Genomic DNA, 21,955 nt, shown 5'->3' on the forward strand with positions numbered 1-21,955 from the left:
TTCTTTATAAAATAATATTGTATTTTTCATCTTTTTCCATTACCATTTTACTAATGTGGCTTTTATTATTATTTACAACTTTATTAATTTCGATTTCCACACTGAACTGCGAATCTTCTACACCATTTAATTTTTTAAACTTTTTAAACTTTCACTTTCAGTTTTTTAAGGACTTTAATCTCTTTGAATGACCTGTTTACCATTAACTGTTTTCTCAGCACTACTACTACTACTACTACTACTACTACTACTACTACTACTACTACTACTACTACTACTGTTGATGATTTGCAGCTTTTAGAACTCTGTATCGCGTGATACGTAATTCTCAAGAATCTTCGTTATCCTACAATGACAACTATATGCATTGATGTATGCATTTTTAAACATAATCTGAAACTTCGATCACCAATGAGACCTTACCTGCAATACGTCCAAAACATTGCAGCGGAACTATTAGAACTTCATAAGGAGGGATATATACAAACCTCAAGAATCTTAAACCCCCAAATTCTTCTTCTTGAATTCTTCCTCGAATGGCTAAGTGCATTAAATCATGAATTTTATGCATTATCCAAAACTTTGACAACAATTTGGACTTTTTCACATTTATAGTGTCAAACCACTGTGTTTTCACGACTTTTTTACCATTTCTATGAACTATCAGATACACTGTGCAACTCGGGATTTGGCTGATGATGACCTTCGAAACTAGTTCCAATAAGTGACACTCTGAGATGGAATGTGACTATTCATTCAGCTATAGGACCTGAATTCAAGTGAGTTGGAAAATCGTACTGGCCAAGGCATTGGAAAGCGATTGCACGCAGTGCTCACAAAAAGGGGCACAAGCCATACACAGTCATCGACAACATTGTCTTTGGAGATTGTAAAACATTTGTGCAAACCAACTTTATTATGAGAAAGAAAGATACAAAGGGGGCAGCCAGTTCATTGGCAAAAAGTGTATTGGATTAAATTTGAGGCAAGCTTCCCTGACTGTTTCAAATTTAAGGAAAACTTTGACAACCAAGATTTCAGAGTAGTTGACTGCAGCACAACCACACTCCAATCTTCACACCAGTCATTGCAGCTTTTGTACAAGGAACCTAAATGCATCAGCAAAGCCAAGGACGACGATTTGATGTCTCTTTTACACAGTAGACCAGCAGCCATGAACAAAGATTATTACAGCTTTTATGCTAATCTTCCTTACTCATCGAGCAGTCAGTGCAGTGCAGATGATTAGTAAATGCAAGAAAAATGGTGCTGAACTGTGAGTTTTTATATTTTGTAGAGTTTGAATAAAATATGGATAAGTAACATCCAAAAATATTGAAGTTTTATCTTTTCTTTTCAGTCCTTGTGTCACAGATATCTGTATTAATACCAGTTTATGTTAGTGCTAAAACTAGGTACCTTAGATTTTAATTAATAGTAATTAGTAGAATTCGGAAATTTTTATAAAATTGTTTCTTAGAGATACATTACGATCTACTTAACTGCATCGATTGAAAAAAAGTGCTCCACGAAGCACTACCACATAGGACTTTGGCACACTAAGTGTTCTAACATAAAACCTTCATTATCTCAAAACAGTAGAGGCCCATTGTTCGATGCACTTGAGAACGGTTGGCTGTTGAGAGAGCTCTTGCATTATTGTAGTGATAAAGTAGTTAAAACCTATCGAAATAGCTTAATTTTGTGTATTTGTGATTCATTTAGTGCTATTAATACAGAGGTGTTTAGTGCTTGTTGGTAGAAATTGGGAGTAGTGATATTTAAATATTGCATTGTTGGCTACAGTCATGAACAAAGGGTGTAGTGTAGTCAAGTAAATATAAATAAAAATCAGCTGACCTTGTATTCCATTCATTTGTACTTCTGAGTAGGTAGTTAAAGTATCCGTAATTTATATTTCGCTCCCTCGATCTTTCAGTATTTATGAGCGGTTAGATAATAATAATAAAGTTCATATATCCCAGTAATTGCAGTTCAAGTCCCTGGAGTAGTAGTAGTAGTTTTGATAAAAATATTTGAGAAATTACTGTCGACAACCTCGTATTTTTCAGTAGGCCTAATTAAGGACACTTTTATTCTCCGTCCCGTGGAGTAGGGAAAATAATAGTAATCCACCAGCTGTAATAATCACATAACCACATTTCAGTAGAATTATAGTGAAGAGAAGGTATAATATATTAGATAGTATCTTGCCAATTATATTCGTGTTTTTCTTCGTGTACGGCAATCCTTTCGATACTTAAGCATTTAACCAAACGCAGTGTAGTGTAGTGTAGTGTAGTGTAGTGTAGTGTAGATACATTGTAGTATAGATACAGTACATTTAGATAGTGCCGTATCCTGCCTGCTATATTCGTGTGTTATTTTTCGTGTGTATCTATTAGACCGTAATACTAATCATAATTTGTCTAAGCATTTAGCTTCGTTGGTAATCTTTGAGTACAGTAGTTCTTGCAAATTTCATTTCTGTTGTGCTTAGTTTAGTGACATACGGTTCGGTACCGGTATCGTAATTAGGATACGTCTGAAAGTAGTTTAAATTTACTGTAGTGTACTGTACAGTAGTATACAAGTGGGCCTAATATCCTATTAGAATTTAGTGTGATTATTTTATTATTGTAAAATATTTGTGTAGTACTGGTGTAGTAGAGGTATCCGTATAAACTCTTACTAAAATACTGTTGTTGTAATTAGAATAGGCTTAATTGCAGTTTGGAATTGTGTAGTTCTTGTGTAGGCTATTACTTTCGATATTCAGTAATTAACAGCAGTTTTTATCCTGTCAGGAGTTGTAGAATAAAAAATTAAAAAAAAAAGAGCACGACTAAGTAATATTGTAGTGTAGTCGTATATTAATTACCTTATTGATGTGTACTATCCCCGAAAATATATCCCTCCGTTCATTTATTTTTTGCAAATAAGTTATTTTATTTTTAATTTCATTTTTTCCCCGTAAAGAATGGCTAAGGAGCGCGAGTGTACTTACTGTGGGTGTAGCGAGGCATTGAGGGGTATGAGGGAGTAGTTGGAAAGTTTGAGGGAGATAATTAGGATTCTCACAGAAGACAGGAAGGAAGATAGGACTCCCTCAAACAATGTACAGGTTACAGTAGGTGTACAAGAGGGAGGGGAAGGAAAGGGAGGAGTTGTAGAAGACAGGTGGTCTAATGTTCTAAGGGGAAGGAGATTGCAGGCTAAGGGCTCTATTCAGGATCAGAATTCAGGACAGGTGTCTGTGCGAACTCGGTACGAGTCACTCCAGGTAGAACAACAGAGGGAAGATGAGGGACAGGGAACTGTTGGTGAGATGTGTGGAAGTAGGAGGAAGGGAAAAGGTAGGAAAGGAAACCGTAGAGTAGAGGATAGGAAAAGACAGGTGGAACAGGGTCATGGGAAGGAGAAAAGGGAGGAGGAAGTAGCTTCTGCAGCTATCAGGAAAGATAGGGCTGACCAGGAGGGGAGGGGATCAAATGAGGTGGGTAGGGTTGAGGCTCTGGTCATGGGGGAATCCATCGTTAGACACGTGGGGAAAGTGTGTGGAGGAAAGGGTACCAGGGTAGAGTGTTATCCAGGAATTAGGTTGAGGCAGATGTTGAGGAAAGTAGAAGAGAGGGAGGAGGGGAAGGAGAAGGTGGTAATGTTTCATGTTGGTACCAACAACGTAAGGCAAGCTGATATAAGTACCAACATAGTTGGAGATGTGTGGGATCTGGTAAATGCAGCACGGGTGAAGTTTAAGAAAGCGGAGATTGTTATTAGTGGAATACTCTGTAGAAGGGATACTGACTGGAGGGTGATTGGGGATTTAAATGAGACTATGGAGTGGGTATGTGGGAAACTGGGAGTGAGATTTCTAGATCCTAATGGGTGGGTAGGAGACAGGGATCTGCGCTCAGATGACCTTCACTTAAACTGCAGTGGTGGTACATGTAAGTTAGGAAACTTGTTTAGAAGGGTTATAGGCAGGTACATTCAGGAAAACAGGGTGGCCTAGGGAGCAGTGTTAAGCGAACAGGGAACTGGAAATCAAGTAGGGATGACATAAAAATGTTAGTGCTCAACTGTAGAAGCATAGTAAACAAAGGAATTGAATAAAGTAATTTAATAGATACATACTTACCAGATATTGCAATAGGAGTTGAATCATGGCTGAGAAATTATATAATGGATGCAGAAATATTCTCATGGAACTGGAGTGTATATCATAGAGATAGGATAGCAGTGTTAGGAGGGAAAGTATTCATTCTGGTGAAGGAAGAATTTGTAAGCTATGAAAAAGTTAAGGATGAAAAACATGAAATTTTGGGTATAAGGCTCATCTCTAAAGATAATAGGCAACTTGATGTCTTTGGAGTATACAGACTGACAAAGGGTAGTGCTGACGCTGATTCAGAATTATTTGATTAGATAATCAGCTATGTTGGAAATAATATGGAAAGGAATGTGATAGTAGCAGGTGATCTCAACTTACCAAATGTCAATTGGGAAGGTAATGCGAATAACAGAAAGCATGAAAAACAAATGGCAAATAAATATGGGAAGGGCACCTGATTCAGAAAGTGATGGAACCAACTAGAGGGAAGAATATTTTGGATGTGGTGCTGATAAAACCATATGAGCTCTATAGAGAAACTGAAGTAATAGATGGTATTAGTGATCACGAAGCTGTTTTTGTCATAGTTTAAAATAAGTGTGAAAGAAAGGAGGGTATTAAAATTAGGACTATTAGGCAGTACCATATGGCTGATAAAAAAGGCATGAGGGAGTTTAAAAAAAGTAACAATGATCGCTGGAAAATGCTAAATAAAAATGTAAACGGACTCTGGGATGGGCTTAAAGCAATTGTTGAGGAATGTGAAAATAGGTTTGTATCTTTAAAGGTGGTAGGGAATGGTTAAGATCCACTATATTATAACAGAGAAGTAAAGAGACTAAGAAGAAGGTGCAGGTTGGAAAGAAACAGAGTTAGAAATGGTTATGGAAGTAAGGAGAAATTGAAGGAACTTACTAGGAAATTGAATCTAGCAAAGAAGTCAGCTAAGGATAACATGAGGCAAGCATAATTGGTGGTCATACAAATTTTAGTGAAAAATGGAAGGGTTTGTATAGGTACTTTAAGGCAGAAACAGGTTCAAAGAAGGACATTCCAGGAATCATTAATGAACAAGAACAGTGTGTATGCGAGGATCTTCAAAAGGCAGAAGTATTCAGTCAACAGTATGTAAAGATTGTTGGTTACAAGGATAATGTCCAGATAGGGGAGGTGAGTAATACTAAAGAAGTATTAAAATTTTCCTATGATAACAATGACGTTTACAGTAAGATACAAAAGTTGAAAACTAGAAAAGCAGCTGGAATTGATAAGATTTCTGGGGATATACTAAAGGCAATGGGTTAGGATATAGTACCATATCTGGAATACTTATTTGATTATTGTTTGGTTGAAGGAGCTATACCAAATGAATGGAGAGTTGCTATAGTAGCCCCTGTGAATAAAGGAAAGGGTGATAGACATAAAGCTGAAAATTACAGGCCAGTCCGTTTGACAAAAATTGTATGTAAGGTTTGGGAAAGCATTCTTTCTGATTATATTAGACATGTTTGCAAAATTGATAACTGGTTTGACAGAAGGCAGTTTGGGTTTAAGAAAGGTTATACCACTGAAGTTCAGCTTGTAGGATTTCAGCAAGATATAGCAGGTATCCTGGATTCAGGAGGCCAAATGGACTGCATTGCGATTGACCTATCTAAGGCATTTGATAGGGTAGATCATGGAAGACTACTGGCAAAAATGAGTGCTATTGGACTAGAAAAAGAGTGACTGAATGGATGGCTATATTCCTAGAAAATAGAACTCAGAGAATTAGAGTAGGACAAGCTTTATCTGACCCTGTAATAATTAAGAGGGGAATTCCTCAAGGCAGTATTAGTGGACCTTTATGTTCTTTTATATATATCAATGATATGTGTAAAGAAGTGGAATCAGAGATAAGGCTGTTTGCAGATGATGTTATTGTGTACAGAGTAATAAATACGTTACAAGATTGTGAGCGGCTGCAGGGTGACCTCGATAGTGTTGTGAGATGGACGTTGGACAATGGTATGATGATAAACGGGGTTAAAAGTCAGGTTGTGAGTTTCACAAATAGGAAAAGTCCTCTCAGCTGTAATTACTGCGTTGATGGGGTGAAAGTTCCTTTTGGGGATCATTGTAAGAACCTAAGTGTTAATATAAGAAAAGACCTTCATTGGGGTAATCACAAAAATATGATTGTTAATAAAGGGTACAGATCTCTGCACATGGTTATGAGGGTTTTTATGGGTTGTAGTAAGGATGTAAAGGAGAGGGGATATAAGTCTCTAGTAAGACCCGAACTAGAGTATGGTTTCAGTGTATGGGACCTTCACCAGGATTACTTGATTCAAGAACTGGAAAAAATCCAAAGAAAAGCAGCTCGATTTGTTCTGGGCGATTTCCGACAACAGAGTAGCGTTACAAAAATATTGTAAAGTTTTGGCTGGGAAGACTTGGGAAAAAGGAGATGAGCTGCTCGATTAAGAGGTATGTTGTAAAGTTTTGGCTGGGAAGACTTGGGAAAAAGGAGATGAGCTGCTCGATTAAGAGGTATGTTACATGTTATAAATCTCATTTTTGGTCCGTATTGAAAATTTATAATTCAAAAACAATAAAGGCGATCTTTAATCCACCTATTCAATACATCAATTTCCACATATAGTGAATTGAGGGCGAAACATGTCCCATTTATCTGATAGTATGCTTATGTAACAGTAAGGCGAGACATTCGGAAAAGAGAGATCTACTTTTGGAGTGATATGCTGACCTGAGGTTCACTCAGCCTGTATCAGAATGACGCACCAAGTTTATTACTGGCTAGAGAGGTATTAACCTTCCTTCCCCACTTAGAGTGATTGAACCAGAAACTTGGGTGAATGAACAAACAATAATAATAATAATAATAATAATAATAATAATAATAATAATAATAATAATAATAGACTAATAATGTTATTTGCTTTACATCCCACGAATTACTTTTACAGTTTAAGAAGACACTGAGGTGCCGGAATTTGGTCCAGGAGGAGTTCTTTTATGTGCTAGTAAACCTACCGACACGAGGCTAACGTATTTGAGCACCTTCAAATACCACTGTACTGAGCCAGAATCGAAGCTGCCTAGTTGTTGTCTGAAGTCCAGTGCCTCAACCGCCTGAGCCACTCAGCCTGGCTGAACAAATCATCTTCATCTTCATCTTCTTCTTCTTCTTCTTCTTCTTCTTGCTCCCTTGTTAGTGTGGAAGTTATAGGCCCCTCACCCTCCACTCTTATAAGGATTGTAATGATGTCCTAGGGGATGGTTGTTCGGTGTTTTACAAGTGCTTCGCGAGGAGACCGAGGAGGTGATGCCTTGCTTATCACTTTGATGTATGGAAGTAAAGTCTTGCCAGATTGGAAAGTTGTAGAGTAGTACATTCAGTAAAACAGGGTGGACTAGGGAGCTGTGATGGTAGTATAGGAAGCAGTAAGTTGAGTAAGAATGACATAAAATTGTTAGTGTCAAACTGCGGAAGTATTGTAAAGAAAGGAACAGAATTAAGTAATATAATAGATATGTATTTACCAGATATTGTAACAGGAATCGAGTCGTGGCTGAGAAGTGACATAGATGCATCGGAAAACTGATGATGATGATGATGATTGTGAAGCAGCTACTCAGGTTAATTTGTGTTAGTGGAAGGTCAATATTAATTTAATAAACAACTTTCAAAATCATTTAAAAAAAAAGTGGTTTAAATCATTTCTGCTCCGTGGTCAGTTTAATGGGGCATAAAGATATCCATAATGAATATGTCATATTTTGTCTAAAAACGTATTTGTAACATAAAACCACCTCCATCTTGCACAAGCATAATTTACAACCTCACTCGTGACATCAGACATTACAAGGATTACCTTTCATTTGCCATATTTGGCCGAAGCTTGCAAGCTCACACTGTACAAAACATATCTTGTACCAATTCTAACATACGGACTGAAAGCAGCTCTAGTTATCACTCTTTTTTTTTTTTCATTTTTTTTATTTTGCTTAACGCTGCACTAACACATCAAAGTCGAAGGAGGGAACCCAGTATGTCCCGAACACAAGCTTACAGCTGCATGACCCTAACCGCAAGGCCAATTCCCTCTGTAACTAGTTCTTCCAAGTCCGATACATGCACGTCCACGCCGTGGCCTCTGGGCAACGGGTACATTCCTTAAGGTACACGGCTAAGTCATGTAAGGGCAGAAAGCGAGTTCCCGACGCTTAAATGGGGACCAATCAGCTAAGGGAGATTACCCTAACCGAAAACATCGGTCCTCCAGGATTGCTGGGAGTTGGAGCAAGGCTAACAACCTTGCTCCGGAAAACCAACTGTTGCGAAGCCCCAGAATATGCCTCGGAATGGTGGATTTAATAGACGACGAGATAAGCTAAAGGCAAGGGACTACGCAATTGGTACATGGAATGTATGCACACTTCTACGAGCCGGAGCACTGAAAGTACTGATGCAGAAACTAGAAGTCAACAAAGTGGACATAGCAGCCTTACAAGAAACTAGATGGTCAGGAAGGGATGAGATATGGGACACCAAAACCCACTCAATATTCAGTAGTGGGAAGTCAAGGAATGCACAAGAAGGAGGAGTAGCATTTATAGTACGAAAACAAGCTAAAGATGATGTACTACAGTTTTTGGCAGTAAATGAAAGATTGGCAACATTGCGTGTTAAAATGCGATTCTACAACTTAACAATCGTAAATGTATATGCACCAACGGAAGACAAGGAACAGATAGTCAAGGATCAGTTCTATGCTGAACTGGAACGAGTGCTAGATTCAATCCCATCAAACGATGCTAAGATGATAATAGGAGACCTTAATGCACAAATTGGGAAGGAGGAGATATATCAAGGAATAATAGGGATCCATAGTTTACACAACACTACTAATGATAATGGACAGAGATTGCTTGACCTTGCTACCATCAGAAACATGAAAGTGATGTCAACTTATTTCCCTCATAAAGGGGTACACAAGCAAACATGGATATCGCAGGATGGAAAGACCTGTAATCAAATAGACCATGTAATGATGGAGAAAAGATGGGCATCCAATATCATGGATGTCATATCATTCAGAAGAACAAGTTGTGGCTTCGACCACTTTCTAGTTAAGGCAATCTTAAGGTGCCGCATTATGAAAACAAGAAAGGAAGGAATGAGTAGGATAGAAAAGTACAATACTTGTGAACTGAAGAATAAGGAAGTATCAGAAAGATACGGGAAAAGAATGGCAAAAGTGCTGGTAGAGAAATATAATAAGGACCAAAGAGCAACGGTCGAGACCAAATGGACTGCTCTGAAGGAAAGCATTAAGGCCGTGGCAAAGGACACACTAGACATTGTACCCAAAAGGAACACAAAGGAATGGTTTGATGAGGAATGCCAAAAAGCCATAGAAGAAAGAGATAAAGCATATAAAGCATACCTAGAGAGACCAACAAGGGTGAAGAAACAAGAGGTTGAAAACCAGAATAAAGAAGTAAGGAATGTATGTCGAAGAAAGAAGAGAAGAAAATTAAATGAGAAAATGGCTAGAATAGTGGAGGAATTTAAAGAAGATAATAGCTACATGGCTTACAGAGAAGTTAAGGAAGTGAAAGAAGGATTCAAGGCAAGAACAAACATGTGTAAGGACAGAAATGGACAGCTTTTGGGAGATAAAGAAGGGGTCCAAGATAGATGGAAGGAACATTTCCAACACCTCCTGAACCCAGTAGAAATGAAAGGGAAAACACCAACTACCTCAAGGAATAATACTGAGACAAATGAATCAGAAGTCACAGCACCATCTATGCAAGAAGTGATAGAAGCCATACAGCAACTGAAAAACAATAAAGCACCAGGTATCGATGGAATCCCTGCAGAGTTGTGGAAATACGGAGGAACCACACTACAAGAAGCTATATATGATCTAATTGTGAGTGTGTGGAATACAGAAGAAATGCCTGAAGACTGGCACAAAGGCATCATATGCCCAATATACAAGAAAGGGGATAAGTTGGTATGTAGCAATTATAGAGGGATCACACTGCTGTGTACAGTATATAAGCTGTTCACTTCCATTCTGAAGAAGAGACAAGAGACTAGAACCCCTGGTGGAAGAAATTCTAGGAGAATACCAGGCAGGGTTCCGGAAGGGAAGATCCACTATTGATCAGATATTTACTGTGAAACAAGTGTTGGAGAAGTGTTGGGAACGGGGCATAGATGTGGTACAGATGTTTATCGACTTTCAACAAGCATACGACTCTTGATGAGGATAAATTAATGGAGATATTAAGAGAGTTCTACCAGAAAAGCTGGTGCGACTGGTGGAACTGACTATGAGAAATACGATGGTGGGAGTGAAAATTCAGACTGAAATAGGCAGCTTCTTCGAAGTGAATCAGGGATTGAAGCAAGGAGATGGCTTCGCACCAATTCTATTTAACCTGGCACTAGAGTCAGTGATTAGAAAGTTAAGGGTGGACACCAGTGGAACACTTCTGTACAAAACAGCTCAACTAGTTGGATATGCTGATGACATAAATTTGATGGGAAGAACAACAAGGACAGTTAAAGAAGCATTTGAAGACTTGAGTAGAGAAGGCAAAGAGATTGGACTTAAGATCAATGAACAAAAGACGAAGGTAATGGTGCAGGCTCAGAGAAGGAAGTATACAAATGACCAACTTGTCCCTGAAGGATCCAAAGTGGAGGTGGTGGATGAATTTAAATATCTTGGTGTACATCTGAGCAACAAGAATGAGGAAATACAGGCAAGAATTCAAGCTGCCAACAGAGCATACTTTGCAGTACTACCACTTTTCAGAAGTAGAGATATAAATCAGAGCTTAAAAGTTATGCTATACAAAACCCTCATTCGCAGTATAGTGATGTATGGAAGTGATACGTGGACCCTCCCAAAGAAAGCCGTGGAGAAGATAGATTCCTTCGAAAGGAAAATCCTGAGGAGAATTTATGGACCCATATGCGTACAAGGGGAATGGAGAATCAGATATAACAATGAACTATATTCCCTGTATGGGGAGACACCCCTGTCACATGCCATTCGAATGAAGAGACTTAAATGGGCAGGTCATCTAATTAGGATGGAAGAACACCGAATCCCAAAGAAGGTATTCTTAGGAGACTTTGGAGGAGGAAGGCCTGTGGGAAGGCCACGTAACAGATGGGAAGATGGTGTACATCAGGACGCAGCACATATCCTCAAGATCCGGAATTGGAGATCGACAAGTTTGGCGGAGAGCAACTGGGGAGGCCATGACCCGAAAACGGGCCGTCGCGCCATAGGTAAGGTAAGTAAGGTAACTAGTTCTTCATGATGAACATAAAAAGGGCAATAGGAAAGTTTTGCAATGTGAGTGAATGCTTTAGACTTCTTCAAAATAATTTCCCCCACACTCAATACACTTCTCCATACGTCGAAACCAGTCACTGAACCAACTCTGCCACTTTTCTTCGGTTACTTTTTCACACTCTTCATCCCATGCTGCCAGAAGCTCCTGGTCAGATGCAAAATGCTGTCCTTTCAGCTTCATCTTGACTTCTGGGAAGAGGGCAAAGTCACATGGGGCAAGATAAGGACTGTATGGAGGGTGATCAAGCACAGTCAATCCTGATCTGGCAATAAAATCCATTGTTACATTAGCACGATGTGCTGGAGCATTGTTGTGATGCAAGAGACAAGTGTTGAGCCGTGACCTTGGACGGAGCTGCTTGAGAGCCTGGATGACCTGAGGCAGACAAGTCTCACTGTACCACTTCGCAGTAACTGTCCTTTGTGTTTCTTACACAACCCGAGTCAGGATGCCCCGTTTAGTGAAGAACACTGCAATCATCCTTTTCTTCAGAGTCAGGATGCCCCGTTTAGTGAAGAATACTGCAATCATCCTTTTCTTCACTGACCTTGACTTTTGCACAGTCACAGGAGTACCCTCATCTTCAAACAGCCACACCTTGTTCTGGGATTTTGTTGGGACATCATAATAATAAAGCCAAGTTTCGTCACCTGTAACGATGCTATTGACGTTACGCGAAGTCCAATTTTCAAACTGTTTTAGCATTTTTCGGCACCATTTCACTCGATGTGCCCTTTGTTCCTCTGAAAGTGAATGGGGCACCCAAAGGGAACAAACCTTTCTAACATGCAGAAGGTCATGTAGAATTGAATGAATAGCAGTTGCAGGGATGTGGAGGGTCTCTTCTACCTGCCGATATGTCAACTGCCTCTCTTGCTGCAACATTTTCCTCACAGCTTCAATGTTTTCCTCAGTCACTCATTCAGACGGTTGCCCATAACGAGGATCGTACTCAGCCCCAAAATTTCCCCTCTGGAACTACTTGTACCAGCAAAAAATTGTTGTCCGATGTGGACAGTCTTTCCCCAGCATAGGAGTCGTTTCCTCCAGGCACTGGTCAACAGTTAATCCACGAGCAAAATTGTAGCGGATAATTGCACGATATTCACCTTTAGACCACACCGACATCTTAACTTGCTTTCAATCCCACTGCTTGGTAACAACTGGTGTGAAGGTCGTGCCTTGCTGTCTTCTAGACAGTTTTTCACCCCTCTTTTCATCCCTCACCGTAACAGGGGTGTCCAGCCAACCGTTTTTCCGTATTGCAAAACTTTCCTAGTGGCCTTTGTACTGTATGGTTTTTCCAATGTCCTGCAGCTTCTTGAAGTTTATGGGCACCTTGTTCTTATATGCCGTCTCGCGAGGCATTGTAGAGTTGATTAAAAATTTTGCTTTGCTTTTCCAAAAAAGAATGTGTGTGTGACTGGAGAGTTTATGCAGATAGATACTTAAACCACTTCAATCTGGTTGCTGCCGTGTTTGAATTTCATGGGTGCGAATTTCATGGATGCAAATTTCATGGGTGCAAACGGTTGTTTCTGGCTTCTAGACAGTTTTTCACTTTACTTGGATATGACAGAGTTCTTGAACAGGAATTGCCACTATTCATTAAAATTATCTCATCAAATCCAACAACAATTTCTACTTTTCCTACTATTGGCTATAATCCTTATGTGTGACTCGTGCGGAAAGGGACCCAAAGTCGGCAATGGAAATTTTACAGCAGAGTTAAACAAAAGTGTCTAGGGTGTAAAAATTGCATTTCTATGTTTTGCTACCTAAGGATCTTCTTAATAAATGTAAGTTATGCAGCAGTTCAAGTCTTTGGCACTTGATGTCATGAAAACTTCATACAATTGGTAAGAAAATTAGTGAAAGCTGTAACTGCATTTTTCTATAAATATAGTGTTCTTAACAGTAACAGTCAATAATTAATATCTTATGAAGTATTGCACCTAAAAGCATGAACTCTCTTTAATTGCTCAATATCTTAACCCTTAAATGTGCAATTTATTATTTCTTTTAAATATGAATATTTTTCATTCCAAAAATAATAAATTGTTATCAAGACAATATTTAAAAAATTATTTTTCAAAATTAATATATTTTTGTTTATTTGGATCTAGTCAAAATGTTACGAGTTTTGAATGTTTTACGCATCGGTATATGCAAAGATGTACGATTACTCTAGCTACTTACAGACTTCAATCTACGGGGTGTTCCTGGCTCATAAACTCTCTGAGGTAAACATTTCAACTGTTTTACCTTAACTGTTTAAAGTTTACACCACACCAGCTGATTAGCAAGAAAAGTCATAACATAAAATACTGTTCATTTTTTAATATACTAGCGACCCCTAGCAAGTTCGTCTGTAAGGCAGAAGTAAATGGACACTAGTAAAATTATAAAGCAGATATAATGAGCAAATATATTCTCCTTTGTGTAGAAGCAATGCTGTGCATTTGAGGGCAAAGTCAATTTTAGAACCACAAAAATCTCAAAAGTGAAAAATCCGACTTTAGGTCCCTTTCCGCAGAATGGGTCACATGTAGTCTTTAGGGGTATATAATCTTGTCAACAGTTTTAATTATTTTCTTGAATACGCCAAAATTTCTGTTGCAAGGTAAATACGAGTATGAATATCAATGTTCAGGAAACCTCTGAGTGACAACGCTTCCTATAATCAGGTTATCTAAAGTAGATAATGAGTAACCAGGAAATGATGTAAAATAATGTAATGCGAGGAAATCTTGCAGTGCGGCCAACATTAAGTAAGGAATACAGCGCTGAAAGGCAACAATGCTTTCTTCCTCCAGTGGTGCTACATGTAACAGTGATTTCTGGTACAAAGAGAAGGCTGACATCATTCCTATGCTGTTCAAAGGCCCTTGGTTCAATACTTCAGAATACTGAATGTTTTGAAAATGTGCCATTGTGACTTAATGCTTTTCAGCTCCGGCCATGTATGTATGTATGCATGTATGTATTTATTAAAAAATTGTATTTATGGGCGAGGCAGATGAAGGAAGACAGCCATTCAGGTCATTCAGCCTTGGCCTATTCAGAGCATCAGAGATCATTCAGACAATAAGTCTCGTACTGACCTGATTAATCTGTCATGTGGATCTTCATTGATGTGTACTTTGTTCACAATTGTCCGCACTTGGCATGCATAGCGCAATGTCGCCAAGGTTTCCTCTATATGAGAACTTGCAGGGCTTATGGTAGCCAACATTGTAGTACGTGAATTACCACCCAGACTCTCCTGAAACAAACAATGAAAATTAACACAAACAAATGCCTTCCCTACAAAGAATTTGCAATGTGAATTCATATACAAAATTGCCAAACTAATCTTGCATTTCATCAAATATAAGTAAGTTACCAAGTACGCCATATGGTTCCACATCTATGCTGTATGATTAATTTTATATGAACACCTCCTGAAGGTCTAACTGGATGTAACCTCAATTACAGTATCTGAACAATGATTTCTGTATCTTAGTGTTCTGTGATGCATATTCACCTAAGACAGAAGCAGGCCACAGTGAAATTTATACCCGTGGCCAAGCAATACTTACAAGGAACACCATTGACTTTGAATGCTCTGAACCACATGAAAACATGCTTGGAATATATATCGTTCATCACAATAAAAGTTGTCCGAATCATTTCCATGCAAAATGGTGCATTCTAGTTCACGAGACATCTGAAATCTATTTAAGTCCTACAAGAGGAATTTGGGTAATGAGAGGAAATATAGTATCAATATAACATGAGGAAAAACAAACATAACTCAATTATCCACAAACCCTTTGTCTGTCTCCTTGGCTGAATGGTCAGTGTTGAGGCCTTCGGTTCAGAGAGTCCTGGGTTTGACTCCCGGCTGTGTCGGGGATTTTAATCGCGTCTGATTAATTCTTCTGGATCGGGGACTGGGTGTTGTGTTTGTCCCAACACTTTCCTCTTCATATTCACACAACATACTTCACTACTAACCACCACAAAAACATGCAGACATGCCAACTTTAAGTAAAAAAATCAGGAGAAATTTGGCAGAGAATCGTGATGTATTATGACACATCATTGATGGCAGAACATGTACCAAGTCATTATAATACAATACATTAACTATTCTATTTGGCCTATATATATATATATATCATTATTTATATGTGAATTCCTTACTAAATACTGGACATACCTGAACCTGTAGGAACATGTGACTTCTCATCCTTCAACATGCTGATCACATTGCGACTAATTGTTGTTCAACCACCCGTAGCTGACTAGGAACTTAGCAGACTTAGCCAGATTTCTGAAACCTACCTGCCAACCTCAATTCCTCCTTGCTCAAGGCCCTTCAGCACTCTAAATTTTTGCTCAAAGCACTTGCCTTGCTGAACTAATTTCAAGGTTAAAAGTTTCTCCAAAGTTCGTTCAGACAGCATGGATTTGAACTGTGTTTTTGTCTTTGTGACTCTGCTAAAAATCCTTTCACAGTCTGCATTGCTATGTGGAATTGATAAAATAGCAAGCATTATCTTAGAGAGTTTGTCACATTTAAGTGCACCATCAGCTGATTTCATGTGACCTACCAATACCCATTGAACATCAATTCTTCCTTTTGCCAGGTCTGTTTCTTTGAGCTGAAAGTTCCAGAACTGGGAGTGCAGAATATCAGTTTCTTTATCTAAATGTTCCGTTTCACAGGTCAGAATGTTTGGAAACTTGTTATGATGCTTGCTTGATGTCTAAAGGTGTGCAAAATGCACGTCTAAGGCCCCACAGAATGGTACATGTCGCGAGTAAAGTAGAACCAAGGCATTTGTCATGTTGGGGTACTAATCAAAAGTAGCAAAGACTCATGGTGTTCCACAGAAGATGGTATTACTCACAAGGATTGCACTTCGTACAACCCTATGGCGTTTCTCATAAAATGACACCACTCAGAGCCAACGCAAACTGATAAGGTTCCCCACCTAGGTGTACTAATCACGGGCGCTGGTATTCCCGTGGTGTTGCTCACATGGGTACGACGCACGGGTACTGGAAATCCCCAGGCCAGCCTCTTTACTGCTACTAATCACAAACCTATTTCGTACCAATTTAGTGGTACTACTCGCAAGTACAGGCGATCCATGGTGTTCCCCACATGATGGTACGAATCAAGAGTAGTTCCATGGTTCTAATTCAATCACCCCTTGTAGTCGCCTCTTACGACAGGCAGGGGATACCACGGGTGTATTCTACATGTGCGTCCCCCACCCGCAGGGGTTAGTGTGTTTGGTCCGCAAGAGGTATTTTATTTCCCTCAAGTCCGCCGGCATGCCGGTTAGGACCCCCCTATCCGCCACCTGGGGCGCGCCACGAGGGAGTATCACCTCTCCTCCTGCTATGCGGAAACTTGTTAATGAAAAGTCTAAGGCTAGAGAATGATGCCTTACTTATAGCAGAAATATTTGCAACTTCTGCATTAATTAAAACATCTTTGAAGGGAAATTTGTGAACCATGTAGTCACATGAAGAGAAACACTTCCTAACAGACTTAAAGAATATGCACTTTTCCTCAGAGTTCAAAGTGTTCACTAAAACAAATGCAGAGTTCCCTACCATCAGATCACAATCATCCTTTTGATTTGCTGGAGTATAATAATGTACAGTACATCAAAGAGAGAGGAGGAGCTTTTAATAACGTCTGGTTTCACAAACCTTGTCATCATATTCAACAGTTCCCACAAAACTGACCTCAATAAATGGATGTGCGGCATACTTGACTGAAGAGCTACATTTGGATTCTCACAGATATCCATAAAACTTGAGAGAAAAAGGCAAAAAGATTTATGTAAATTTGACGAAAGGAACACGAACAGTCGTTCTTCACGTGACAATTCAAGGCTCTTAGTGCGGTGGTTTCATTTTTTTAAGGCGAAATTGATGACTGGGTTTTCCTTTTAACTGAGGAGTGTGGTGAAATGTTATTCAAGGTTATAAACTTCATATTTGGTTCCATATTGAATTAAGATTACACATAAAATAAACACAAAATAAATCAAAATATTTTATTTGTCACTGACCAACATAACATTGCTACATCTACAACAGTTCATATATTCACCATTTTATATGTATGTCATTCCACCACATCCCCAGTCCATTCTTTCGTCTTTCATCTAACCGCACAACTCTGTTTTAGGACTATGGTATATACATATGTATCTTGGCTAGGCTGATGATGGCCCTTATAGGACCAAAACTAGTACCTTGTAATAGTACATTGTAATGTTTTTATAAACATCGCATGATTGTTAAGTATAGAACAAGTTTCACTTACATCTTTGCTGCAAACATCACAGAATATAACTTTACCATCAGATGTAAAATGGGAAAACTCCTGTAACTACTTTCTAATTTTTATTTTATTTTATTTTTTTGTTTTTTGTTTTTGCTAGTTGCTTTACGTTGCACGGACACAGATAGGTCTTATGGCGACGATTGGACAGGAAAGGGCTAGGAGTGGGAAGGAGGCGGCCGTGGCCTTAATTAAGGTACAGCCCCAGCATTTGTCTGGTGTGAAAATGGGAAACCTTCTTCAGGGCTGCCGACAGTGGGTTCGAACCTACTGTCTCCCGAATACTGGATACTGACCACACTTCAGCGACTGCAGCTATCGAGCTCTGTCACTTTCTAATTAAAGACGACTTGGAACCTGACACTTCCGCATAATTCACAGTGTATAGTGCACTACTATACTCTGTTTCAAGGCCGATCTGCTAGGTGCGCTGATATCTCGTAAAGTGGCACGTATTCTGTATACTGTAAGCTCACCGGACAAAAAATTAGTTACCCCAGTGCGCACGACCAGATGGATCGTTAAGCCTGTACAGATGGGGCAGCGAACGAGTTCAGTGCTCAACCGCACGCACACTGCCTCCACGTGAGCATAAGGCAGACAGTGTACGTCAATATGGGTAGAGGTAAGGTTGTGACAGAGTGGCAAAAAGGGGCAATCGTGTTTGGCAGTGCGGTGCGTTAAGATGGATTTGTTGGTGTTTCGCAGCGGACTGTTCAAAGTGTCCACAATCAGTGGTGGACTAAACGTGGCCACGAAACACAGTGTCATAATTGTGTTCGGAAAAACGATCCTGACTGACAGGGGCCGGAAACGCTTTTCACAGCTTGTGAATCAAAATCGCTTCCAAACCCGACAGGAATTGCTGCAGTCAGTGAATGAAGGCCCATCCCAACTTGTTAGCGAGGGAACATTTCGTCGGTAACTGCATCCAATGAACATTTGGAGTCTATCACCTCGCAAGAGGCCATTGCACACACAGCCACATAAAGCTGACAATAGCAAAGTTCATCGGGCTAGACGCATATATGACTGGTTTAATGAACCGTATTACATATCGATTGGCCTGCGAAATCACCTCACGTGAACCCCACTGAAAATCTGTGGGACATGTAGCAAAAGCGGGTAAAACGCCGATATCAGCATCCCCGAAATTTGGTGATATTGCGCGACCAAATCCTCAGCGAGTGGCTTAACCTGGATGCGACGTACCTTCACAACCTTGTGGACTCGCTTTCTAACCAAATCCAGAGGCGGAGTAACACGGCATTAAATGATACTTGTAATGATTTCTCCAGCGGTGACTATTTTTTTGTCTGGTGAGCTTATTTGCTACTACCAGCTATTCTTTAATCTGTTTGGCAGATTGTGAACGCACATTACATAGCCTCTAATAAACAAATTTCTCTCTACCCACTGAAGAATGTTAAAGAATGGAGATGAGTAGTGTCAGGTTGAAGACCCCTCCCTGAACGAGACGGGAAATAGCAGAACGAGCCAGTGAGCAACTCAGGAAGGTCAATGCCATCATTACCACTTCCGCATTCTGTTCCTTTCTCATCTATGTACAAACACTGCAACTACCTTACAGAGACAAAAAAACATGCACTTGAACCATTACGTAAAGACAATCCTAGGTAACAATTTCATTAGAAAGTGAATAAAAATACGTTATGTAGATTAGAATCAACGTTATATTTAGTCGTAAAATTAAATATATTTTCACGCAAGTTTGTGAGTTACCGGTATATCACCCGTATAATACTTAGAATATCTATGTGATATTGATGTATCTTGTTGCTCTCTCTTTCCTAGCGTTTATCCCGACAAACGAGTGCCGCTGGAAACATCTTCTAGCTCACCCTATTATTATTATTATTATTATTGTTATTATTTCTAGGGTCACTGGAGCCTAGCTCATTACGGCCTTGGCCAGGTTTGAATCAAATCTCTGCTTTCTACCGGAACAGCAGTCTACTACGATAATAATGCTGTTGTCTTTACGTCCCACTAGCTACTTTCTTACGGTTTTCGGATACGCCGAGGTGCCGGAATTTAATCCCGCAGGAGTTATTTTACATGCCAGTAAACTGACCGGCACGAGGCTGACGTATTTGAGCACCATCAAATGCATCGGACTGAGCCAGGATCGAACTTGACAAGCTGGTGTCAGAAGGCCAACGCCTCAACCATCTGAACCACTCAGCCCGGTGGCTATCTATTACGCTGTTCTCATTCATTTAATAGGCTTTAAAATATAATACTTTGATTTGCTATTGAAAGGCCGGTGCCTTGCTCCAGGGTTAGTACCATTCCGTGAGGCCCCGACACGAATTCAAGACCTAAGCATACGCTTTCAGAAAGAAAAGAAAAAAAGTGACAGGCAGGAAATTCCAAGAACAAGCGCGAATTAAAGGTAGGGCCACCGTAACACACGTCTTGATTAGTTAATACATAGAGATTACAGTACACTTTGTCAATAAAAAGATCAGCTTCTATGATTTTAGTGCAAGATTATATTAATAAATTCCCTGTAAAATTTTCCTAAACATTGCGATCACTTCCGTAACATACTAGAATTATGTAACTTTATTGGCAGAGTGCGTACTTGGCAAATGTATTTTTAAGAGTAAGACCATAGCACGGGATGAGGCATACAAAGTTTAACGTTGATTCTTCTGTACAAGAGTGTGTTCAGTTTTTATCAAGACGTGTACAGTCTGCCTCGGAAACACGACTGAAAGGAAAAGTGTCTTAGCTAATTCCACACTCTGCTATCCTACAAGGACCATACATTTCATATGTAGCGTGTATCGTGAGATGAAATGAAATTGCGTATTGTTTTTAGTGCCGGGAGTGTCCGAGGACATGTTCGGCTCGCCAGGTGCAGGTCTTTTGATTTTACTCCCGTAGGCGATCTGCGCGTCATGAGGATGAAATGATTATGAAGACAACATATACACCCAACCCCCATGCCAGCGAAATTAACCCATGATGATTAAAATTCCCGACCCTACCGGGAATCGAAACCGGGACCCCTGTGACCAAAGGTCAGCACGCCATTTAGCCATGGAGCCGGACATCGTGAAATGTTGCACTCCTACGCTTTGCCTTTGATACTGCTCCTTTAGATGCTACTACCAGTTATTCTTTAACCTGTTTGGCGGCTTGAAAATGCACATTATCGCCTTTAATCAACCAAAAATGTAGAACAAAAATGTTCTGTCTGCCCAATTAAGAGTTTAGTTTCAGGATTTCAGACAGTGACTAATGTGTAGCTTGTTTAACTTGTTCACTTTATACTCCTTTATGCATGAGGCTGAAATATCCAAAAGTAGGAGGATATGGATCATGATGCGTTATCAAATAGTTGAAATTGAAAATTTTCTTCGTAGGTTTGATTACCTACCAAAAACATTATTTGCAGTAACGAAGAGGCTATTCTTATGAAGAATGGAAGGCGTCCGCTTGCAATGCGAAATTTCCGTCATTAAACGATGTCTAAACAATTAGGAAACTAGCACATATTTAAAGAGGACAACAAATTCTAACATTGTTTAAATTGCCTATATGTGAATCAGTTTTGTGTTCATATGTTTTCAAAATAAATCAGATGACGCCGAGGAATAATAATAATAATAATAATAATAATAATAATAATAATAATTGCATGTCCCACCAGTCGGCCGCGCGATGTAGGGGTAGCGTGTCTCCTCCCTACCCGGAGGTCCCGGGTTCGATTCCCGGCCAGGTTAGGGATTTTTACCTGGAACTGACGCCTAGTTCCGAGGTCCACTAAGCCTACGTGATTACAATTGAAGAGCTATCTGACGGTGAGATGGCAGCCCGTCTAGGAAGCCAAGAATAACGTCCGAGAGGAGTAGTCGTGATGACCGCACGACACTTCATAATCTGCAGGCCTTCGGGCTGAGCAGCGGTAGCTTGGTAGGCCATGGCCCTCCCAATAAATTTACAATTCATTTTTCGTCTTTTCTATTGTTTTAGTTTAGTAAACTCTATATTCGAAAACATGTTAAAATCAACCATCTTTGGTTGTTCGCTGTACTAATGCTTCGTAACGGACCAATAAACGCTGTTGG

At 39.6% G+C, this 21,955-nt stretch overlaps 1 protein-coding gene across 4 annotated transcripts in view; it reads right to left on the reverse strand.

Annotated features, from left to right (window-relative positions):
• neb (nebbish) overlaps nucleotides 1-21,955 on the reverse strand; it is a 468,801-nt gene that overhangs the window by 164,490 nt on the left and 282,356 nt on the right. For all 4 annotated transcript variants that reach the window (XM_067145417.2, XM_068227214.1, XM_068227215.1 and 1 more), the window contains one exon: nucleotides 14,608-14,768. In XM_067145417.2, coding sequence (XP_067001518.2) covers nucleotides 14,608-14,768 — 161 coding nt within the window. The remainder of the gene's footprint in view (nucleotides 1-14,607; nucleotides 14,769-21,955) is intronic.

Source organism: Anabrus simplex, chromosome 4 (genome assembly GCF_040414725.1).
Source record: "Anabrus simplex isolate iqAnaSimp1 chromosome 4, ASM4041472v1, whole genome shotgun sequence".
Taxonomy (NCBI): Eukaryota; Metazoa; Arthropoda; class Insecta; order Orthoptera; family Tettigoniidae; genus Anabrus; species Anabrus simplex.